We start from the raw sequence: 19,670 nt of genomic DNA on the forward strand, positions 1-19,670 counted from the left end.
TGCTGGACAGCTACTCCCATTGGAGAGTGAGGGCTGGGATGGGGGCAGACCAGACTAAGCAGGGCTACAATACCTGTATTCCTCATGTGGACTAGATCAGGGAAAAGCCAGGCTGGGCTGATTATTCCTACTGGTGCAAACTACAAAATAGAGTGGGTGAGGGTTGTTTGGGCTTAGCCACAGTATCAGCTGGCAGAAGCTGGCACTGGGGCCTAGTTTTGTCAAGTCAAACCACAGAGTGTGCATAATCCAGGAGTCGGGGAGGTCTGGGGGGCGGAAATAGTGGGCTCCTCCCTCTTGTGTTACTACTTCCAAGGGAGGGCACGAAAACGAGGACAGGGTCTGTGGTGGAATGGGGTGTGGGACAGACTGGAGTACTGCTACACATACTGGCAAACCAGGGTAGGGGGCAGGCCTGGTGGGGGTTATTGTGGGTCGCTCTGACTAGGCTGCAGCTCCCACTTGTTTATGCAAGGGCCAAGTATATGCTGGGCAGAATCAGGCTGGACTGCAACACCCATTGGTTCCAATGGAAGTCGGGGTTGGAAACAGAACCAACCCAGCTATCGCAACCTCCAGCTGATCAGGGCGATGGACTGTGCCGGGCCCTGTGCTTGCTAGTACATATAAGAATCTGGTCTGAGAACAACTCAGACGGTTTCTTTGGAGATCTCCCCAACCAAAATGCTAGACTCAGAACCCTAACCAAGAAAAGACAGAAGACAGAACAGGTCAACCAACCAACTCAGCTATATGTTGGCAGCAAAATACGGGGCAAACAGAGACCCTATGATGGACTATATCAACCAGTGGATTCTTCAAAGACCTCATAGTGCTTGGAGTGGCAAAAGTGGCAGCGATTCACAACTGGTGAACTATCAAAACCACTTGAGCAAAAACCTCGGAGCATGCCCTACATCCAGGACCTGGGGAGGGTGGGAAATTGGGTGGGTCTTCTCCCTTAACACCCCCCTTTAAACATGAAGGAAACAATATGGAAAAAAATAATAGTCTTACCCACTTTCCTGTAGCCCTTGAACCTTTTTACCCTAATTAACTACGTAAAGATTGTCAAAAATAAAATAAAATAAAGAACCAAAAAAAAAGAAACTCCCACATATGTTTAGTACACTGAATAACTTCATAATTTCTGAATCAAGAAAGAAAACATATTTTTTAGACAATTCACACTATAGAGCATTTTATTTGTGTTCTTCTTTTAAGATATTCATAGACATTTTGTGTTTACGTATTTGAAATTGAGCCCCTAACTTTCTGCCACACTCAATGACTAGAAATAGCAGAGTAATGGTAAATAATGGATATACTAGCAATTTGTTCCTGTTTTAATGGACTTTACATGTTCTCTAATATACTGCTTTGAAATGGTCGATTTCATCATAAACTCCTTTTGTTTTATTTTTTGAGTATCAAGAGCAGGTGTGTGGTGCTGCAGCCAAGACCCCATTTGGAATGCCCACATCCCACCTCAGAGCACCCGCTTCCTACCCACCACACCCTCTGAGCTAACAGATGACAGATGACGCATCAGCGACTTAGCTCTCTGCCGCCCTTTGAGATCCAGACTGTGTTCTGAGCTCCTAGCTTTGGCCTGACCTGGCCTGGCCCCAGCAGTTGCAGACATTGGGGAGTAAACAGAGCAGATGGAAGGTCTCTGTCACTCTCTCTCTCCTCATCAAATAAATCATTCATTCATAGATAGATAGATAAATAGATAGATAAGCAAAATTTTAACCTCATAATGGGAAATCGAACATTAATAAATGCCATTGTGTCATTGAAATAATTAAGTGTGGTCCAATTTGGCCTGTGACTGTGGTACATTATATTAGTACATGTTCTAAAGTTATTCTCCTCTCTCCTGGGAGAATTCTACTATTCCATAGGATGTGATAGTTTTAGTAAGTTGTGAAATTTGATTACACAATATTCCTTTTTAGTATTTTAACATAAATGCTTGATATGAACTGTTTTAAAGACAAGGTTAAAGACAAACTCTTCTAGACTCATTCTCATTTGTAACAGAGAAAGCTGAATTGGAAAATAAGGAATTTATTGATGTCTCTTTTTCATTGTCTTTCTGTAATCTCTTATCTAGTATTTTCCTTTTGTGAATTCACCAGGTACTTAGCCTGTCTCAAAGCACTCATCCTACTGTCTCTCATGTCCATACAATCCCTGTATTTGTCTTTTCTTCTCATATGAATGATCTACATCTTAAACTGGAGATTCTCCCATCTTTCCCACTTAGGCACCAACTGTTGTCCACCTTATCATAGGTCGTTGTCCAAGGGCTTACATACAGGCACAAGCAGGCACCCCAGTAAAACACATAACCAGCCTTTATCTATCTGCCACAGGTGGCTGCTCTGTTCTGGTTTTGAGCATAGATTACAAAGAAAACCAGTTACTTCCGTCAATTTTCCTAACTTAAAATAAAATACAGTGCTCCACAGCACAGCAGGGTGATTATAGTTTACAATAATGGGTAACACGCTATATACAGAATGGGAGGAGAAGAGCTGGACACCGCAAGCATGGAGGAAGGATTGGGAGGTGGTGGTGTTGATTGTCCGATTTGATCAGTTTACACAGTGTGCATGTGCTGAAGCTGCACTAAGCCCCAGAAGGGACACAGGCATTACATGTCAATAAATAACTAAGAGCATTAAAATAAGAAAAAATTAAATATATGTGTTGTTATGTAATACTTTTATTAAACAACAACAACAACAAAAAAAAAAACAGAATTGGCACTATGGCATAGTGGGCCATGCCACATGGGTGCTGATTTAAGTCCTGGCTACAATTCTATTCCAGATCTCAATAACATGCCTAGGAACGCAGCAAAAGACAGCTCAAGTGCTTGGACCCCTGCACCCTTGTTGGAGACCCAGAAGAAGTTCAGGGCTCTTGGCTTTGGTCTTTCCCAGCCCTGACCATTGCAGCCACTTGGAGAACAAACCAACACATGGAAGATCTTTCTCTCTCTCTCTCTCTCGTACTTCTCTCTGTCACTCTGCCTTTGGAATACACAGATTTTTTTTTTTAGAAAAATTCTTTTAAATTAAGAATCTAATACTCATCACTTATAAGTTATGGTACTCATCACATACAAATTCAATTATGTATTCCTGTTGCTAGTTCAGTAAGGTAAGCCTTACAAAATTCATAGCTCCCTTCCAGATAGAGTCTAAGCCCCCCCCCCCATGATTTGTGCTGTGCTGGGAATAGATTTTTGCGCTTACCTCCCATTTCTGTGGTTGCCTTCGTCCAGATGTAGTGTGATGGAATGGTACTTTTCACACCTACACATGGCACGCAAGTAGCTTCAAAGACTGTACAGGACCCAGTGCAGTAGCCTAGTGGCTAAACTCTTTGTCTTGCATGTATTAGAATCCCAAATGGGTGCTGATTGCTATCCCAGCTGCTCCATTTCCTTTCCAGTTTCCTGATTGTGGCCTAGGAAAGCAGTTGAGAATAGTCTAAAGCCTTCGGACCCTGTTCCCACATGGGAGATCCAAAAGATGCTGCTAGCTCCTGGCTTCGGATCATCTCAGCTCTGGCCCATCACTGTGACTACTTGGGGATGAACCAGTGACTGGAAAATCTTTCTCTCTGTCTCTCCTTCTTTCTGTAAATCCAACTTTCCAGTAAAAATATTATAATAATAAAAATTTTTTAAAATACTAAAAATGAAGAATCACAGCCAAAATAATGATGATGGTGATGATGATGATGATGATGATGATATTGATGAAAGCAAAAGAAATGACAACAAAAATGAATGGAAAGTCATGTGATCCAGAAATTCCATTTTAGAGAAATGGAAGATACATACTTGCATATACAGAAAATACCTACATTCATGTTCATAGCAGTTTTATTTGAATAGCCAAAAAGTGGAAGCAACCCAAGTATCTGCTGAGAAGTGAATGGATAAATGAAATACGGTATGTATGCCTAACTCGGCAGTCAAGCCTACCACTAGCAAACATAATTCATTTAAAATTAGAGAGTAAGGAAATCCTGCTGCACGTCATGATGTGTGTGACCCCTGAGGACTTTGTGCTAAATGAAATCAACCAGTCACAAAAAGACACATATTACATGGTCCCACTTATATGAGATACCTGGTGTAGTCAAATTCAGGAGACAGGACAATGGTGGTTTCTAGACACAGAAAGAAGAGGAAGCCAGTATTTAAGCGATCCAAATGCTCAGTTTTACAAGAGCAAATTACTACTGAGGGTGAATAGTGGTGATGGTTGCACAACCATATCAATGCTTGAGTACCACTGAGTTTACTTACTTTGAAGAAAGTGAAGATAGGGACCAGCACCATGGCATAGTAGGCTAAGTGTAAGCCTCTGGCTGCAACACCAGCATCCCATATGGGCACTGGGTTTGTATCCCAGTTGTTTTATTTCCCATCCAGTTCCCAGCCTGTGGCCTTGGAAAGCAGCAGAGGTTGGCTCAAGTGTTTGGGTCCCTGCACCCACATGGGAGACATTCTGGCTTTGGATTGAGTCAGCTCCAGCTGTGCGGTGATTTGAGGAGTGAATCAGTGGATGGATGATCTCTGTTTCTCTGTCTCTCCTTCTCTGTGTAAATCTGCCTTTCAAATAAAAATGTATTTTTTTAAGTAAAGATGGTAGATCTCATATGTGAATTCTGTAACAATCTTTTAAAATGTAAACACAGCAGACTATCCTATTTGAGCTAGACTCAAAATGTAGGCCTGGCATCAGGGCAGAACTCCAGTTGGTGACTCGTCTGAGTTCTTGCTAAGCTTTCATGCCATCCTTTCTGAGAGTGAGCATTACGCCAACGTTTTTGACCCAGCGCTTCCCCCAAGTAACCCGAGTCCTTCTTCTTCTCCTTAGGGTGTTGAATACCACATTATTTGAAAGTTGGGAGATCGTTGGACCTTACCCTTCCTGGTGGGTTTTTAACCTCCTGCTGTTGCTAATACAAGGATTAAACTGCTTCTGGTCTTACCTGATTGTCAAAATAGCTTGCAAAGCTGTCTCAAAAGGCAAGGTAAGCCAAACTTCACACTTCTGCTTGTGTCCAGGAGCATTGTTTTGGTTCATCTAAATCCAGCAATTGTTGTTTCAGATTTCATCAAAACCAGTGCTATTTTTTTTTTAATTGAGCAAGGCCACTTACAAACACAAAGCAAATTTTCGTGGTCTTCTCATTGCTCATTTTTTATTTGTCAGTATTGCTTTGCTGCCGATGACACTCAATGATCTATATATCCTGCATATCTAATGATGATATATTATCTACCGTGTTCTTTGATTTCCCTCGGTCCCTCTCTGATTAGACTTATACTCTGGAAATGGAATGACTTCCTTCTATGAGAAGCGTTGCTGGATACAGTCTGCCCATTGAAACAATCCTTTCTTTGAAATGAAATAAATGCATTCATCGTTCACTTTTCCAACCAAAATGTGTTAAAATTTTTGTGGTTTAGAAAGGTCTCAGGGGGCTGATTGGAATAAATAGTTTCCTGAGCCCTGGGCCCTCTGTGTTGAATAGTGACTTTTCCAGATCTTTCTCTGTGACATTTTCTTATATTCATTGTTTGTTCTCTTCCTTCTGCCCCCCTGGAAGGCTGGGAAGTGGAACCCCTTACATGTAAGTTTTTCTTCCGCTCTCTACGCTTGTCCTGGTACCTCTTGCCTGCTGGAAGGCCACACAAATGCTCTTGTTCCCTCGCATAATGCTCTGTCTAATCTGTTGGCACTGACTGGAGGCTCTATGTGAGGCATAGTTTCCATTAGCTGCAAAGAACTCTAGGTACAGCCACACTAGGGCCCTTCTGTGTAAGCTTGTATTCTGCTAAATTTTGCATGACCCAACGAGAAGGAGAAGAGGTTCTTTCATTGGTGTTTGATATGTTACTGAAAGACAGAAATAGACCAAAGGCAAGTATGTGAAACAGAACTAGTTGGGGGATAGAAGAGAAGACCTGCAGTGCAGGATGGAACTCTGAGGGTCAGCTGTTTGCCTGCTCTCCCCAGGGCCACAGGGCAGCATGTGGCCACATTGACCTTCCCCAGAGCAACAAAACTGCCCTCTTTCCCAGAGCAGTTGGAACATACAGTCGTGTCCCAAGAAGTCAGTCCTGTGCAAAGCTAAAATGTTTCAGTTAATTGTTTAGAAACTAAAGTCCCTTTGTCTCTGTAATCACTTCTTCTTTAAAATGAATATGCCTTTCTGTTTAAACTTTCCTTGCCCTCATTTGGATGCAAATTAAATCACCTTACACGTTATTGTCAGAGTAATAATCACTGAAAATGCAAGCTGCTTTCGATTACTTTCCCTATGGCTTGTGTCCTTGTGTTGTCCATCAGACCTGCAGACACCTTGCCAACTCACTGCTTCAACCACACCAATAAGAGGACTCACACTCCTTGCCAGATTTGCTGCAACTGAAGATTCAGTATAACCATGAGTTATTTTCCTGTGGTTTATTTGGAAATATGAGAGATTGTCCTTTCTTTGAAGGTAGAGTTTCCAAATGCAAGTTCTAATATTCTAATATTCTTACTGAGCATCAGTTCACTCACTTGTTTAAACTGAAATTTCATATGAGCAACTTAATTCATAACTAATAGACTTATAAACATACTGGAGCTGTCTTACAATGCTGTCTTTGGGACTCACATTTTCTAAATTAAAGTATCCTTATCCTCCATGCACTTTGGAGAGGCTTCTGTGATTTCAGCCTCATCTTAAGAGCCATTTCAATGGCTTTTGTTTGTAAGACATTTCCTCCCTCACTGGTTGGAGTGCAGTAATATTCCTGCCTTTTACTTTCTCTTGTCCCTGCCCACCTAACAGACATGACATTCTCTCGCAATAATGGTTTGGGGTGAATTCTAGTATTCTCAAGGTGGAGTGTTGTGGTAGCACAGAAAGAATATATTAAAAAGAACTCCCCAGCTAATTTTGATATACCTCTTGGGGGTCTCTACCCACTCCCCAAACTGCTTACTGAAGAGTCACAGAGGACTTGATTAGGGAAATATCTATGGCACTAGTCGGGTCCTTTTGGCCACCATCACATAAAAACTCAGTCAATGATATTGAGTTAATTGACAACCTTAAAAAGTCTCGACCGGCGCAATAGCGTAACGGTTAGGGTCCTCGCCTTGAGCGCACCAGAATCCCATATGTGTGCTGGTTCTAATCCCGGAGGCCCTGCTTCCCATCCAGCTCCCTGCCTGTGGCCTGGGAAAGCTATCAAGGACGTCCCAAGACTTTGGGACCCTACTCCTGCATAGGAGACTCATAAGAGGCTCCTGGCTTCGGATTGGCTCAGCTCCAGCCATTGCAGCCGCTTGGGGAGTGAATCATCAAACAGATCTTCCTCTCTGTCTCTCCTCTCTGTATATCTGACTTTCCAATAAAAATAAATAAATCTTTTTTAAAAAGTCTCGACTATAATTTAGAATTACACAATTGAAGATGCAAGCAATTTAATTTCTCTTAAAATTACATCCTTCCTAGATAGTGTTTTTTTCAAGCATGCATGTATTGATGTGTATTCTGGTATTTTTTTTTCCTTTTTGCTGTTTTCATTAATTAATGAGACTGGATAGAGGATTGGAGAAGCTTGGCAAGATGGGAGCCAGTTAATGATCCCATCAGTAGATTTTCCTTGCAAAAGAGTTTAATCTGGATCTCAGCCAGCAGATTCTTAAAATATTGCCTGCTTCCATTATTGGTTATGTGATCTACTTGTATAAATCACAATCTCTGATTAATCTCCCAGACATAAAAGTGTCAAATCATAAAGCAATGCGTTATAAAACCGAATAGAAATGACTTTTTTAACCATGTGAACTGCAGGATCTCTTCATCAGTGTGATTAATTAGGAGCTGGCTTCAAAGAGTTCCCAAGGAGAATATGATCTTTACAGAGTAAATTGATCCTCTTGTGCCAGATTCCTGTAATTTCATTCCTGTCGTGCAATATGTCACTTTAAGGGTGTGAGTGGGATTTATGATCTTGTACATTCTGTATATATATATAAAAAAAAAACCCTTAAAAAAGCCACACACGTCCAGCCTTCTGTGATGCACCGTAGATTCTTTCACAGCTGACTTTGGTCACTCAGAGTGTATTTCTGCTGTGAAGGGGAGCTTATCGTGACGGTGATGTTCTTTTCTTGTGTTTTTTTTTTTTTTTTAACATTTGGATCAGTTCACCTGCCTATGTGGTCGCATGTGCTTCTGAGCATGCCATACCCCATGACTCGCTAAGAGCTGGTTACACTCATCTACTTGCATTCTACAGGTGTCCAAGGATGACCGAAGTGACATTGAGTCCAGCTCAGATGAGGATGACTCAGAACCTCCAGGGAAGAACTCGCACGCTGCGACAACCACCAATGGGACCAGTGGTACCAACGGGTATCTCCTGACTGGTCCTTGCCCCATGGATGATTAATTGTCCGCAACTACAAATCCCGAACAAAGTGAACTGTTTGTTCCTGGAAGTATTTAATAAAATGCAAATGCAGTTCCTTTCATAATATCTCAGCACCAGAAACAAAAATTAGGATTATCAAAGCATTTTTGAATAGTGCACTGCCATATGTCCTATCTGTGAATGAAGAAGAATTACCATTCTCTACACGTAGGCATGCTCTATGTAACTGACACAAGGGAACAGTATTTGTATTTGTACTGTCATGGACTATTATTTATTTTTTTGTATTTGTTTGTAAATCTGTGGACAAAAGAGGGTTTCCTTGCTCCTTGTGTTCCCTGGGTTCCTGGCAGTGAAGGGAGATACTCTGTCTGCTCCTACCCCTTTCTGTTGCTGGAGTCCGAGTGCTAGAGGCATCAGCTTGATTTGCCACTTAGAGCAAACACAGCTAGTGCTAGATTCCCATGTAGTCTGAACAGCTTTGCTTTCTTTATGTTACCATGCCCATGTTGAAACTGCCCCAATGTTAGTGACCATTCTCCTGGTGTGAAAATTAAACAGAATGGATCAGGTTTTTAAATTGTCACTCTTCATGGCCATGTGGCAGCTCGAGTGATAGATGCCAGTTATTAGACTTTTGATATGAAATTGCTTTAGAATACACTTCTTTCCTTGTGCACACAGTCAAGATTTCTCCAGTGAGTATGGTTACCTGGTTGGGGATTGACCTTCTTGGTGACAGAAAGGTTTTGCTTCTTTAAAAAAAAAAAAAAATTACTTCTCTGATGAAGCTGGTGCTGGGACTCTGAAGGAAGATATTTGTGTAAGTTCATGCCTCTAAATACAGAAATAACTTTATAGGGAGAATTTGTCCTGCAATGAGAGCAGCTGGTTTCAACAAGGTTTTGACCATGACCCTAAGAGTAAGCAGCTTTTTCTTCTGTCACACTCACATGAAACAAACAAACAAACAAAAAGAAAAAAGAAACAAAGTATGTTTGGTGGAAGAAGAAGTAATCATTCAACAGTTAGCAGAGATCACCTCCAGTGCAAAGCACGTTATTCCAACTTTCAAGAAAAAGCCCTGTCTAGTATTTCACCTTCAGGATTCAGCTTTGCCAATAAAGCCAATGGGTAAAGACCTGTTGCCTTCTATTAAACATGTCCCAGGAAAACGTTTCTTCTCACTGAAACTGAGTAACAAAGCACTCCCACTTTTTGTTTGACTCTGTGAAAACTTATTGGGTTTCAGCATGTTTTTTCACCCTCAAACAATCTATTTATAACAAAACAGCACAGATTTTGTTGAGACAAAGGCAATACCACCACAAGCAAAATTAATGAAGAACACATTTCAGCATGTCTTCTACATGGCAGTATTATCAATACACAGATAACAAAACCATATACAGATGCCAAAGATTTTATCTGCTAACTTTTCATTAGAGGGAATACACTGGGCATACAAATAAGTGTTTTGTAAATCAAATGACCATTGCCTAAAACAAGAATGCAGAATAAAAATGCAGCAACAATAACATGTGGCTCAGGGCACAGGGCTCATAGCAGCAAAGTACAGAGCATTCCATATCTTGAAAAAAATGAAGTACAGCTTTGTACCATAGTTTCCAACTTGTGAAGGAATGTCCCTAACCAAAGCTTCTTGGTGTGATATTAAATCTTTAAAAATGTATGTGTCTGTTATAGCCCAGAGCAGAGTGAAGAGGCTTGAAAAAAATCTATCTGCTTATTTATTGAAAAAAAATGTATAAACAATTCTGCCAGTAGAAATGTAGACTTTTTGTTTTACGAAGTAGGCATGTGTCTGGGAATGTAACTTGTAGATGGTTGATTGAGTCTGTGAGACTAACTGTGAAACCACCAGGACATCTGCTAAAATGAAGCTATATAAAAAGTAAGATCAACCACATTGTAGCTGAAAATTTGGAGGCATAAATTCCCCTCGTTATCTACTAACATATGGAACATCTCTGCCTTGTGTCAGTGTCTGGTTTGGGTCCTCACAATAGGTAGCATGATCAGAGGGCCACAGTGTATCCCAGTTGCAACATCCTGGCACTCTGTAGCACAGAAGAATCATTTCAGATAGGTCAGCTTCTAAAGTAAAAGTTACAAGAAACTCACAAGATGCCATAAATTGACTCTGTTGTTGGCAAAGGCAACAAGAATGGGGACTAAGTGTGTGTGCAGCCTCCCTGGTTGATGGCAAACTTGCAGCACGGTCCTCTACAGATTTTGTTCATTTTGCATTTTAGAGTAAGAAGTTCTTTCTGGTTAATCAAAGTGGAGTTTGTAGGCCTTTTAGTAGAATGTCTCTGTCGACTCTTCTCCTTGGTGGCCTGCCAAGGCTGAGAGAGTAGAAGAGGTGAGGTATGTGAGCTCCCACCTGTGCCAGGTGCTAGTTTTGAGAGTATATTTGTAAATGCAGCTGTAGTTTAGAGAGAGTGCTGTTTCTCATTCAGTAATTAATAGCCTGTATTGATACCACCTCCCTCCTGGTCACATTCAAACTTTCCCAGGGTGTGTACAAAGGGGTATGTAGAGAGAACTCCAGAAAAAGTGATGTTATCTCCAGTATTACCACTTTTCTGGATATCATAGTGGGGGAGGGGGTAGTAGAAAATTGAGTAGAATTTGGCCTTAGGTCAATACATGAAATAAAAAAAGTATGATCCATGTATGTATATGTATGTTTTCCAAAAAATGATAAAACCAAAATATCACTTACTCATCCTTCTTCATATTCTTTTCACAAAATTCATCCACCATGGCCATAGAAACTTCTCTCCTTCTTGATTATCCTCCTTGTTCCTGCACCTCACCCAGCTGAGAGTGATGGAATCCATCAGCCTCTCCACCACAGAGCTAAATATGGCAAGGTCTAGGTCATAGAGCACCAAGGCCAGTCCAGAGCAAGGTCTAGAGCAAGGTCTAGGTCATAGAGCACCAAAGCCAGCCCAGAAGCCAAATGCAGCTCTCATTTCCAAATGTGGTGTCATGGGTGTTGACAGGTGGGTAGCAACGATCAGTGTTTCAGATTATTCAAGTCTGTTGTGAAAAAAAAAAATGCCTGTGATGTTGCCTCACCTGGGGGTTGGTAATGTACTACTGTTGCTGGCCTACTGGACAGAGAGCATCCTGAGATGCCATCACATAATGACACTGCACTGGAAAGGATGAAAGAGGCAGGAACTGCAGGCAAGAAGGAAGATTGCGTCAGTTCACCAAATGGTGGGTCAGCTCCACATCCAGGGTGTTGCTAAACCTCCCATTCTAAATATTTGAACAGACTGCCTTCATCTTGTATACATAGGGCCTGGCTCCTCCACTGTGTCTTCCAACCTCATTGTTATTTGGGGTAACAAGTGAGATTTCAGCTCGCCCAAGTGTTTGCTGAAGACCCATCTGTTCTCTTGAGAAAACTTTATAGATACCTGTGATCATCACCAATCTGTTCATGATTTTTTAAATAATTGTTTTAACCCTGTGTTGGAAGTCTTGATGCCAGAGTTGCCTGAATACCTCATTTTTTTTTTTTCATTTGAGAAAAGGTACACTGAATAATTCCGAAGGTGTTCAAGATTCCCTTTCGCACTATGTGGGATGATGTCATTATAGCCAGAGAAGCTGCAGGAAATCCCTGGGAGATAAAAGTTTAAGTGTTTACATTTTATGTGGCCTTTGCAGTCCCAAGGTTCTACTTGACTACTTTCCCCCTCTTTGTCTTCTGCTGATTTCTGCCTTGTGAGTGAACAAGTAAGCTCTGAAGGATTTCTAAATTCCAAATAAGAAAAAATTGAGTTAAACCCAGTTATCTGATAGGAAAGTGGTCATGTGGCATTGGCAATGTCTACATAGCCTGTGTGGAAAGATGAAATGAGCTTCTAGTACTACGGAGAAAATAATCATAAAAAGTTCACTACTCATAGACAGTTCTTAACAAAAATGCAGAACTTTTTTTCCAAATGAAAATATTGCTTCAGAATCCTTTGAGGTTTCTCTTGGTGAAATGAACTTGTGCCATTCTTGAAATTATCACATAGTCATTAACACTGGTGCAACCTGCCACGGTTTAACTTCATTTACTTTTATGTGCAATGTTCCCTCCCCTCCCCTAGAGGACACTCTCTAGATGCTGAGAAGTGTTCATGCTGCCGAGGTGGCATAGAAGATGCTGGTTTTCATGGAGAAAATTATATTCAAGAACAAAGAAAACCATACCTATTGTTTTTTAAGATCTGCAAGCACTCAAAGGGACAACTTAGTTCTTTCTAGATATTTCCCATTTGAGTTCACCCCAAAGCCTTTGTAAGGAATGCATTAACAAGAGACACACATCAAAATCCCCCAGATTACAGAAGTTATGGGAGCCCCTGCAGCGGCAAAGCACAGGGTTGGGCACTCGCAGCGTTGCCTAGGAAATTTCAGCAGGGGATGAGCAATCAGCCTATGACCTGGTTGGTTTGGTTTTCGTTTGGTTTGTTAAATTTTGGTCATTCAAACTGCTTTCAGCCTCTTGATAAAAGAAAGCCAGGATCTTGCCATTTTCCTGTGTTAGACTTCCCAGTAATGTTTGGCTGTGTGTGTGTGCCATTTTTCTAAAAGCAGCACTGTGTCGGGTGTGTTTAAACACACAGCTCCATGAGCACCTATACTAGGGAACAGCAGCTGCTGAATGGTTTCTGTTTTCGTGAAAAATTAGGTGTCACTGAAATTTTTGTTCCTTTTCTAAAATCCACAATAATTTTTTTGATGTTATTATGAAGTTGCCCTTGGGAATTTATAAAGACTTGCTGCAAAAAAGCAATTTAGCTCTCAGACAAGAGAAAGAAGTTAAATGACCATTCTGGAACTTTAATTTAGAGCTCCATTGTGTTACATGTGACACACACACACACACACACACACACACACACACACACACACACACTTAATTTCCCCGTGTTTTCTAAAGCCCCAAAGCCCATGACTTCTGTTTACCGACCTCATCATCATTCACCTCCACATCACTTATTGTCAGGGAAGAAGATGGTGGTTAGATGTTGGATTTGATTTTTTTTTCCCTTCATTTACAGTAAGAGGAGAGGTAACAAATCCACTCGTTAAGTCAATTCAGTGCTTGAGCATGTCAGATGTGAAATGATGTACTGTTAGCCAATTTGGGTGATTTTGTGTACTGTTGTTGTGTTTTGCTGATTTTTATATGGAAATATAATTATTCATCCTTGATCTCTGGAAGCAATCATTGTTATAAGGATCATTTTCCTTTGGAAACACTTTCATAATAAAGATAAGTATGAAAGAAAGCAGTGCAAATAGCTGTCCTAACTAGCTGCTGTTGAGAATTCAGCACACCTTTTTAGATGGGATTCTTGCAGAGCTCACCTCAACTTAGGAGTTTCTTACAAACCTCCTCAAATCCCAATGTTGCCATGATATTGAGAATGTCTGATTTTATGATTGTGTATAGTAATTGTTCAGATACCAAGAAACAGAAAGCAAGCATCTCTAGCTTAGCCCCCATCACAGCCTGTCTCCTGACTGCAGCTTCCTGCTAATGCAAACCCCCGGAGGTGGCAAGAAAAACTCAAGTGATTAGGTTCCTGTCACCCATGTGGGAGACCTAGATTGCATTCAGGGTCACAGTCTTAGCCATTGTGGGCTTCTAGGGGAGTGAGCCAGCAGTGGGAGTTCCATCTCCCTCAGTATCTCTCTCTGACTCACTGCCTTTCAAATAAATAAATTTTAATAAAGATATAAAAGCTTCAATATTAAATTTTATCTAGTAGGGCCAGCATTATAGCATAGCTCATAAATTCACTATCTGCAACACTGACATCCCATATGAGCTAATGCCTTGGCAAAAAAACAGTGAAACGTGGCCCAAATGCTTGGACACCTGCATCCACACAGGAAAGCTGGGTGAAGCTCTTGGTTCCTCACTTCAACCTAGCCTACCTCTGGACATTGGGATCATTTCAGCAGTGAACCAGCAGATAGAAGATCCCTCTAACTTAGCCTCTCCAACTCTCTTTCTCTCTCTGTAACTCTGCCTTTCAAATAAATAACGTAAAATCTATGCAGCACTTCATTCTGGGGAGGGAGATACAATTGTAGAGATTCCAATTTAAATCCATCAGACGATGCTGCCTTTACCAAATTATAAAAAAAGGATTTAGGACAGCAACCCAAAGCATGATGCACAGCTGCTCAGCCGGTGGCATCCACTTTGAGCCTGTGCCCTACTTCGTTAGACCTCCTGCCCCCTCTCTCCATTTTCCCTGTGAAGCTGCTTTTCCCAAGTTGCTCCTCTTCTGCCTTGAGTTCATGTCATGGAGTTTTTCAAAAGCTGCAAAAATAGCACAGCATATCAACCAGCATCAGTTTTAGGTTAAAAACAAAACAATTAAACCTGACCTATTTTTAATTATCGTGTACAACAACAAACTGACTCCAAGAACGCATTAGTCTAATAATTATAACCACATACATTTTTCTGAGGTGCAAGAAAAATGGATTTTTATGTAAATACAACATTCTGGAAGCTGTGGACTCTGCCAGTTGTATAAATAGCATAATCCAACGCTGTAAGTATCTCTCAAATAGCAATGAGAGCACTCAACTTCTATGTCAGACATCTTCCTTGTTGCTGAAACTGCCACATCCAACCTAATTCTGACAGCTCTGAACTCCCAGTGTTTACCGTAAGGAGTTGAAAATGCATCCATATGGAAACCTGCCTGTGGATGTCTACATTACAAAACTGGAAGCAACTATCCTTCAGTAGATGAATGGATGAATAATCTGACCCATCAGATAAGGAAATTGCACTTAAAGAGAGAATGAGAGAGGTGGACTAAAAGATTTGGAGGAAACTTAAATGTCTATTACTATGAGGAGGAAGAAATCAGAAAAGATAACATATCTATTTGTGATTCCAATTATAGGACATCCTCCAAAAGACAAGAATGTGGGGGAAAAAAGCAGTGATGGAGGAATGAACAGGTGGGACAGAGGATCTGTCTCCTTGGGTCACAGATGGCCAGCCTCCTTCTGGTTATGCCTTCACATGGTCTTCCGTCAGTGTGTCTGGGTCCTTATCTGCTTCCTCACATGGACAACAGTCATCCTGGATTGGCACCTGCCCAGAGAACATACTTTTACCTTCATCATCTCTTTTTAAGTTCTTTATCCAATACTGCCTCATCCTGAGGCAGTGGGGATTAGGATTTCAACATATATTTGAGGGAGACATGATTCTTGCCTTTAACACCAGGCAGTTTCACATAGTAACAGAGAAACTAAGTGACTGTGGGACTTCCAACCAGATTGCAGGGTCACAGACACTGGGGACAGGTGATTTGAACCACAACACTGGTGAGAGCAGCCTAGAGAGGATCTTGTGTAGGAGCAGTCTGAGCAATTGGAGCCTGAAGTATCAAGCATTCAGGAATAGGAGGGGATGGAGGTTAGTTATTCAGTGAGCCGGGTTCTAAGAGTGGGCTGAAAAGCTCATTGGGAATAAGGCAAGAGTGGGTATTGAGTGTGGCAGAGTGAGAAAGTTACAGGAAATGAAAGGGAAATCACCTTCTCTCCCCTTTTGTGAGTCTATCAGTTATTTGGTTCTTGAGGGTTAGATGCTCATCTCCTACTAGTTTTACTGACAGTTTGTTAATACATGGAATTGTCTAGTCAAAAGAAATCAACATGCAGGAACAGGTTAAGCTTTGGCTTGGAATACCCCCATTCCATATTAGAGTATCTGGTTAAAGTCCCAGAACTCCAAGCTCTGGATACAGCTTCTGCGAATGCATCTGGAAAGCCACATATGATGGTCCAAATCCTCACACATGCGAACCCAGGTGGAGTTCCTGTCACTCTACCTTGTAAATAAATAAATAAAAATTTTCAAAAATGTAAAGCAACATGTTGAATATCAGGCCAGTTGGAATCTTGCAAGCAAGGGTGAATTCAAAAGTTCCTTAGCATTTTGCAAGAGCAATGAATACCTTTTCTCTCTCAGTTTAAAGTGCTACGTAGTACACAAACTAGAACATTGACATACCGTAGTTCCTGGGGGCTCCACTTCCAATCCAGCTCCGTATCCATGGCCTGGGAAAGCAGGATGTGGAACATGACCTAAGGGACTGGGAGACTACATCCCTACCCCTGTGAGAGACCTGAAAGAAGATCCTGGATCCCAGCTTCGGAGCAGCACAGCACCAGCCACCACCATTTGGGGAGTTGTCCAGCCGATGGAAAATCTCTCTGTGTATCTCTCCTCTCTGTAAATCTGCCTTTCCAATAAAAATAAATTTAAAAAAGAAATAACATGGGAGATCTTCAAAAAGTTGATTGAAATGCATATTGTGCAAACACTAGTCATACATTTCAAAAGTGTTTGCAACAAAGCAAACATTCTTTTAATTATATTTTTCCATGAAAATGCTATGGTATACCCATGTGTATGTGAATCAAATTTAACAATAAAGATAAATGTTTCTGAAAATCATAATTGCTCTACAGATAAATTACTATAATTATCATCACTGATAGGACAGTAATTAACCTAAAAGTTCAGGGACGGCACCCAATGTGATGGCTCAATGGCTAAATCCTCATCTTTCAAGCAGCCCATATGCATGCTGGTTCCTGTCCCAGCTGCTCCATGTTCCATTCAACTCTCTACTTGTAAAGCAGTGTAGGATGGCCCAAACCCTTGGGATCCTACACCTGCATGGGAGACCTGGAAAAAGCTCCTGGCTACTGGTTTCAGATCAGCTCACTTGCAGCCAGAGCAGGCATTTGGGGAGTGAGCCAACAGTTGAAATATCTTTGTCTTTCCTTCTGTCTATAAATCTGCTTTTCCAACAAAAATAAATAAATCTTTTATCTAAAAAAAGTTCAGAGAAGTTGATTTGGGATTAGGTAAAAACCTTTAAGGAAGAGAATCAAGGTGGCGGAATAGGGTAAGGACACATTTAAACAGAGAATCATTAACCAGGGTGAAGTAGAGAGGGCACATTCCAGGAAATAGGAGACAGAGGAGCACCTGGCTACTGATGGACACAGTGTTGTCCCCACTATTTGACCTTTAAGTCCAGCTTCTCCCAGAAAGCCTTACTTAGCCTTTGAAAATTTGCTGCTTTTCTTAGAGAAGAAAAGGTATAATCATGTGATTCCATCGGGATGCCCCTCTGCTTCCCCTACAGGACTGCCAGCAGCTTGAGAGCAAAGATCTCACCTTTTGTATTTGAACCCTCCTCATCAGCCATAGTGATGCAGGTTTCATTAAATGCTTGCTTATAGATACAGGAGCTTTGGGAAGATGACTCAGTGTTAGAAGGGACAAATGAGCAAATTTTTAGTTTTGAATTTCAGCTGAAGGAAGTTAATTCATATGAAAACGTCTACTGAGAATTAGAAATACAATATTAAACCTTGATGCTATTATTCTTTTTAATTTATTTTTATTTTATTACAAAGTCAGATATACAGAGAGGAGGAGAGACAGAGAGGAAACTCTTCCATCTGATGATTCACTCCCCAAGTGAGCGCAATGGCCGATGCTCTGCCGATCCGAAGCCAGGATCCAGGAACTTCTTCTGGGTATCCCACACGGGTGCAGGGACCCAAAGCTTTGGGCCGTCCTCAACTGCTTTCCCAGGCCACAAGCAGGGAGCTGGATGAGAAGTGGAGCTGCCGGGATTAGAACTGGCGCCCATGTGGGATCCTGGGCGTTCAAGCAGAGGACTTTAGCCACTAGGCCATGCTGCTGGGCCCGATGCTATTATTCTTTCCGTTTTGTTTTTCACATAGAAAAACTGAAGTACAGTGGTGAGAAACTTGCCTTTGATCTTATAGCCAGAAACTGGTGTAGATTCAGTCCATGCTTTGAATCATTTCTCTGTTGCCTGCAAAGGACCTTGATAAATGTCTATGTTTGCAGTATAAAACAAAGAAGATAAATCAGCAAAAAAAAGAGTGATAAGACTCAGCTGCTTCATTTCCCATCTAGCTCCTGGATGAGCAGAGAAGGAAGGCCCACGTTCTTGGGACCCTGCACTCATGTAGAAGACATTCTCCTGACTCCTGCTTCAGATCAGATCTGCTCTGGCTATTGTGGCCATTTGGAGAATGAACTAGCAGATGGAAGATTCTCTCTCTCACATACACACACATTTTCTCTTTCCTGTCTGCATATGATATAAATTAAGACTTTGATGAGCTTCAAGAGATTTGCCTAGTTTCAAGGTATATCCTCTGCAGAGACTTACTGGCTGGGAAAGTAAAAAAGTTGCAACATTAATGTGAAGAAAGTATCAGACACCATCTCAGTCAAGGTGACACCATCAAGAATGCATCAAATGAAATCATGCACCAGTTGGACAGGTGCAATAAGAACACAGCATCTTTTCTGTGACATGATATTCCTGCCAAATACTGCAACCTGATCTAATCAGCAGCCAACATGGGATAATCCACAATTGAGGGAAATAAAATAATTGACTGGTAACCTTCGTCAATGACATGAAAGTCAGATAAAGACCACAGAACTGTTCCTGGATCGAGAAAACGGAAAGCGCCAAACCAGCGTCTGTAAGGCATGCTGGTTTACTTGCCCCATTCCTAGGCAGAACACAGACAGGACAATTGGTGGAACCGACAAGTAGATGGTAGTCATGAATCAATCCTGACTTCCTGCTTCTGATGGTTGTGTCCGGATTTGCTTGAGAATCTTTGTAAAAAATGCAAACTAAGATATTAGAGATTAACTAGCTTTCAGTAGACAACTTATTCAGAAAAAAAAATGGAAAAAGAATCTTTGTACCAAACGTTCAGTGTTACTATAAATTTATTATATTTTCAGTCAATATGTATTTTTAAAGGCTCTGTTAACATGACAATTGAAATTCTCATATATTTAGATGCAACAATATATTTTATTTTTTTGTGTATATACTTCATACAGTTTTTTTTCATAATGCATTTCTATAGGCTCAGGGATTTCTGCTTCCACCCTAGCCATCTCCCCTCGCCTCATTTTCTCCTATATTATTGCAATACTATAGTTCTTCAATAACAATCACAAGTCCATCATTCTGCTATTTAAGTGGATCATGATGTTGTAGTTATAAGCAATGGTAGAAAGTCCAGCACCCTATTGGCAAGCTATGTA

At 41.1% G+C, this 19,670-nt stretch overlaps 1 protein-coding gene and 1 long non-coding RNA gene across 3 annotated transcripts in view; both read left to right on the forward strand.

Moving 5' to 3' along the window:
* CERS6 (ceramide synthase 6) overlaps positions 1 to 9,101 on the forward strand; it is a 278,575-nt gene extending 269,474 nt beyond the window's left edge. Inside the window, exons 9-11 of one of the 2 annotated variants that reach the window (XM_040971676.1) lie at positions 4,908 to 5,064; positions 5,644 to 5,667; positions 8,336 to 9,101. In XM_040971676.1, the coding sequence (XP_040827610.1) occupies positions 4,908 to 5,064; positions 5,644 to 5,667; positions 8,336 to 8,488 (334 nt within the window). In that variant the 3' untranslated portion in view covers positions 8,489 to 9,101. The remainder of the gene's footprint in view (positions 1 to 4,907; positions 5,065 to 5,643; positions 5,668 to 8,335) is intronic. The other variant, XM_040971677.1, reaches the window with a different exon arrangement.
* Positions 9,102 to 9,464: 363 nt separating this feature from the next.
* LOC121150643 lies at positions 9,465 to 13,797 on the forward strand. Its single transcript, XR_005883008.1, has 2 exons — positions 9,465 to 11,370; positions 11,421 to 13,797. It is a non-coding gene; the product is annotated as an uncharacterized LOC121150643 (long non-coding RNA).
* The last annotated feature ends 5,873 nt before the right edge of the window (positions 13,798 to 19,670 follow it).

This window comes from Ochotona curzoniae, unplaced genomic scaffold (genome assembly GCF_017591425.1).
Source record: "Ochotona curzoniae isolate NIBS_2020 unplaced genomic scaffold, NIBS_Ocur_1.0 contig_2210, whole genome shotgun sequence".
NCBI lineage: Eukaryota > Metazoa > Chordata > Mammalia > Lagomorpha > Ochotonidae > Ochotona > Ochotona curzoniae.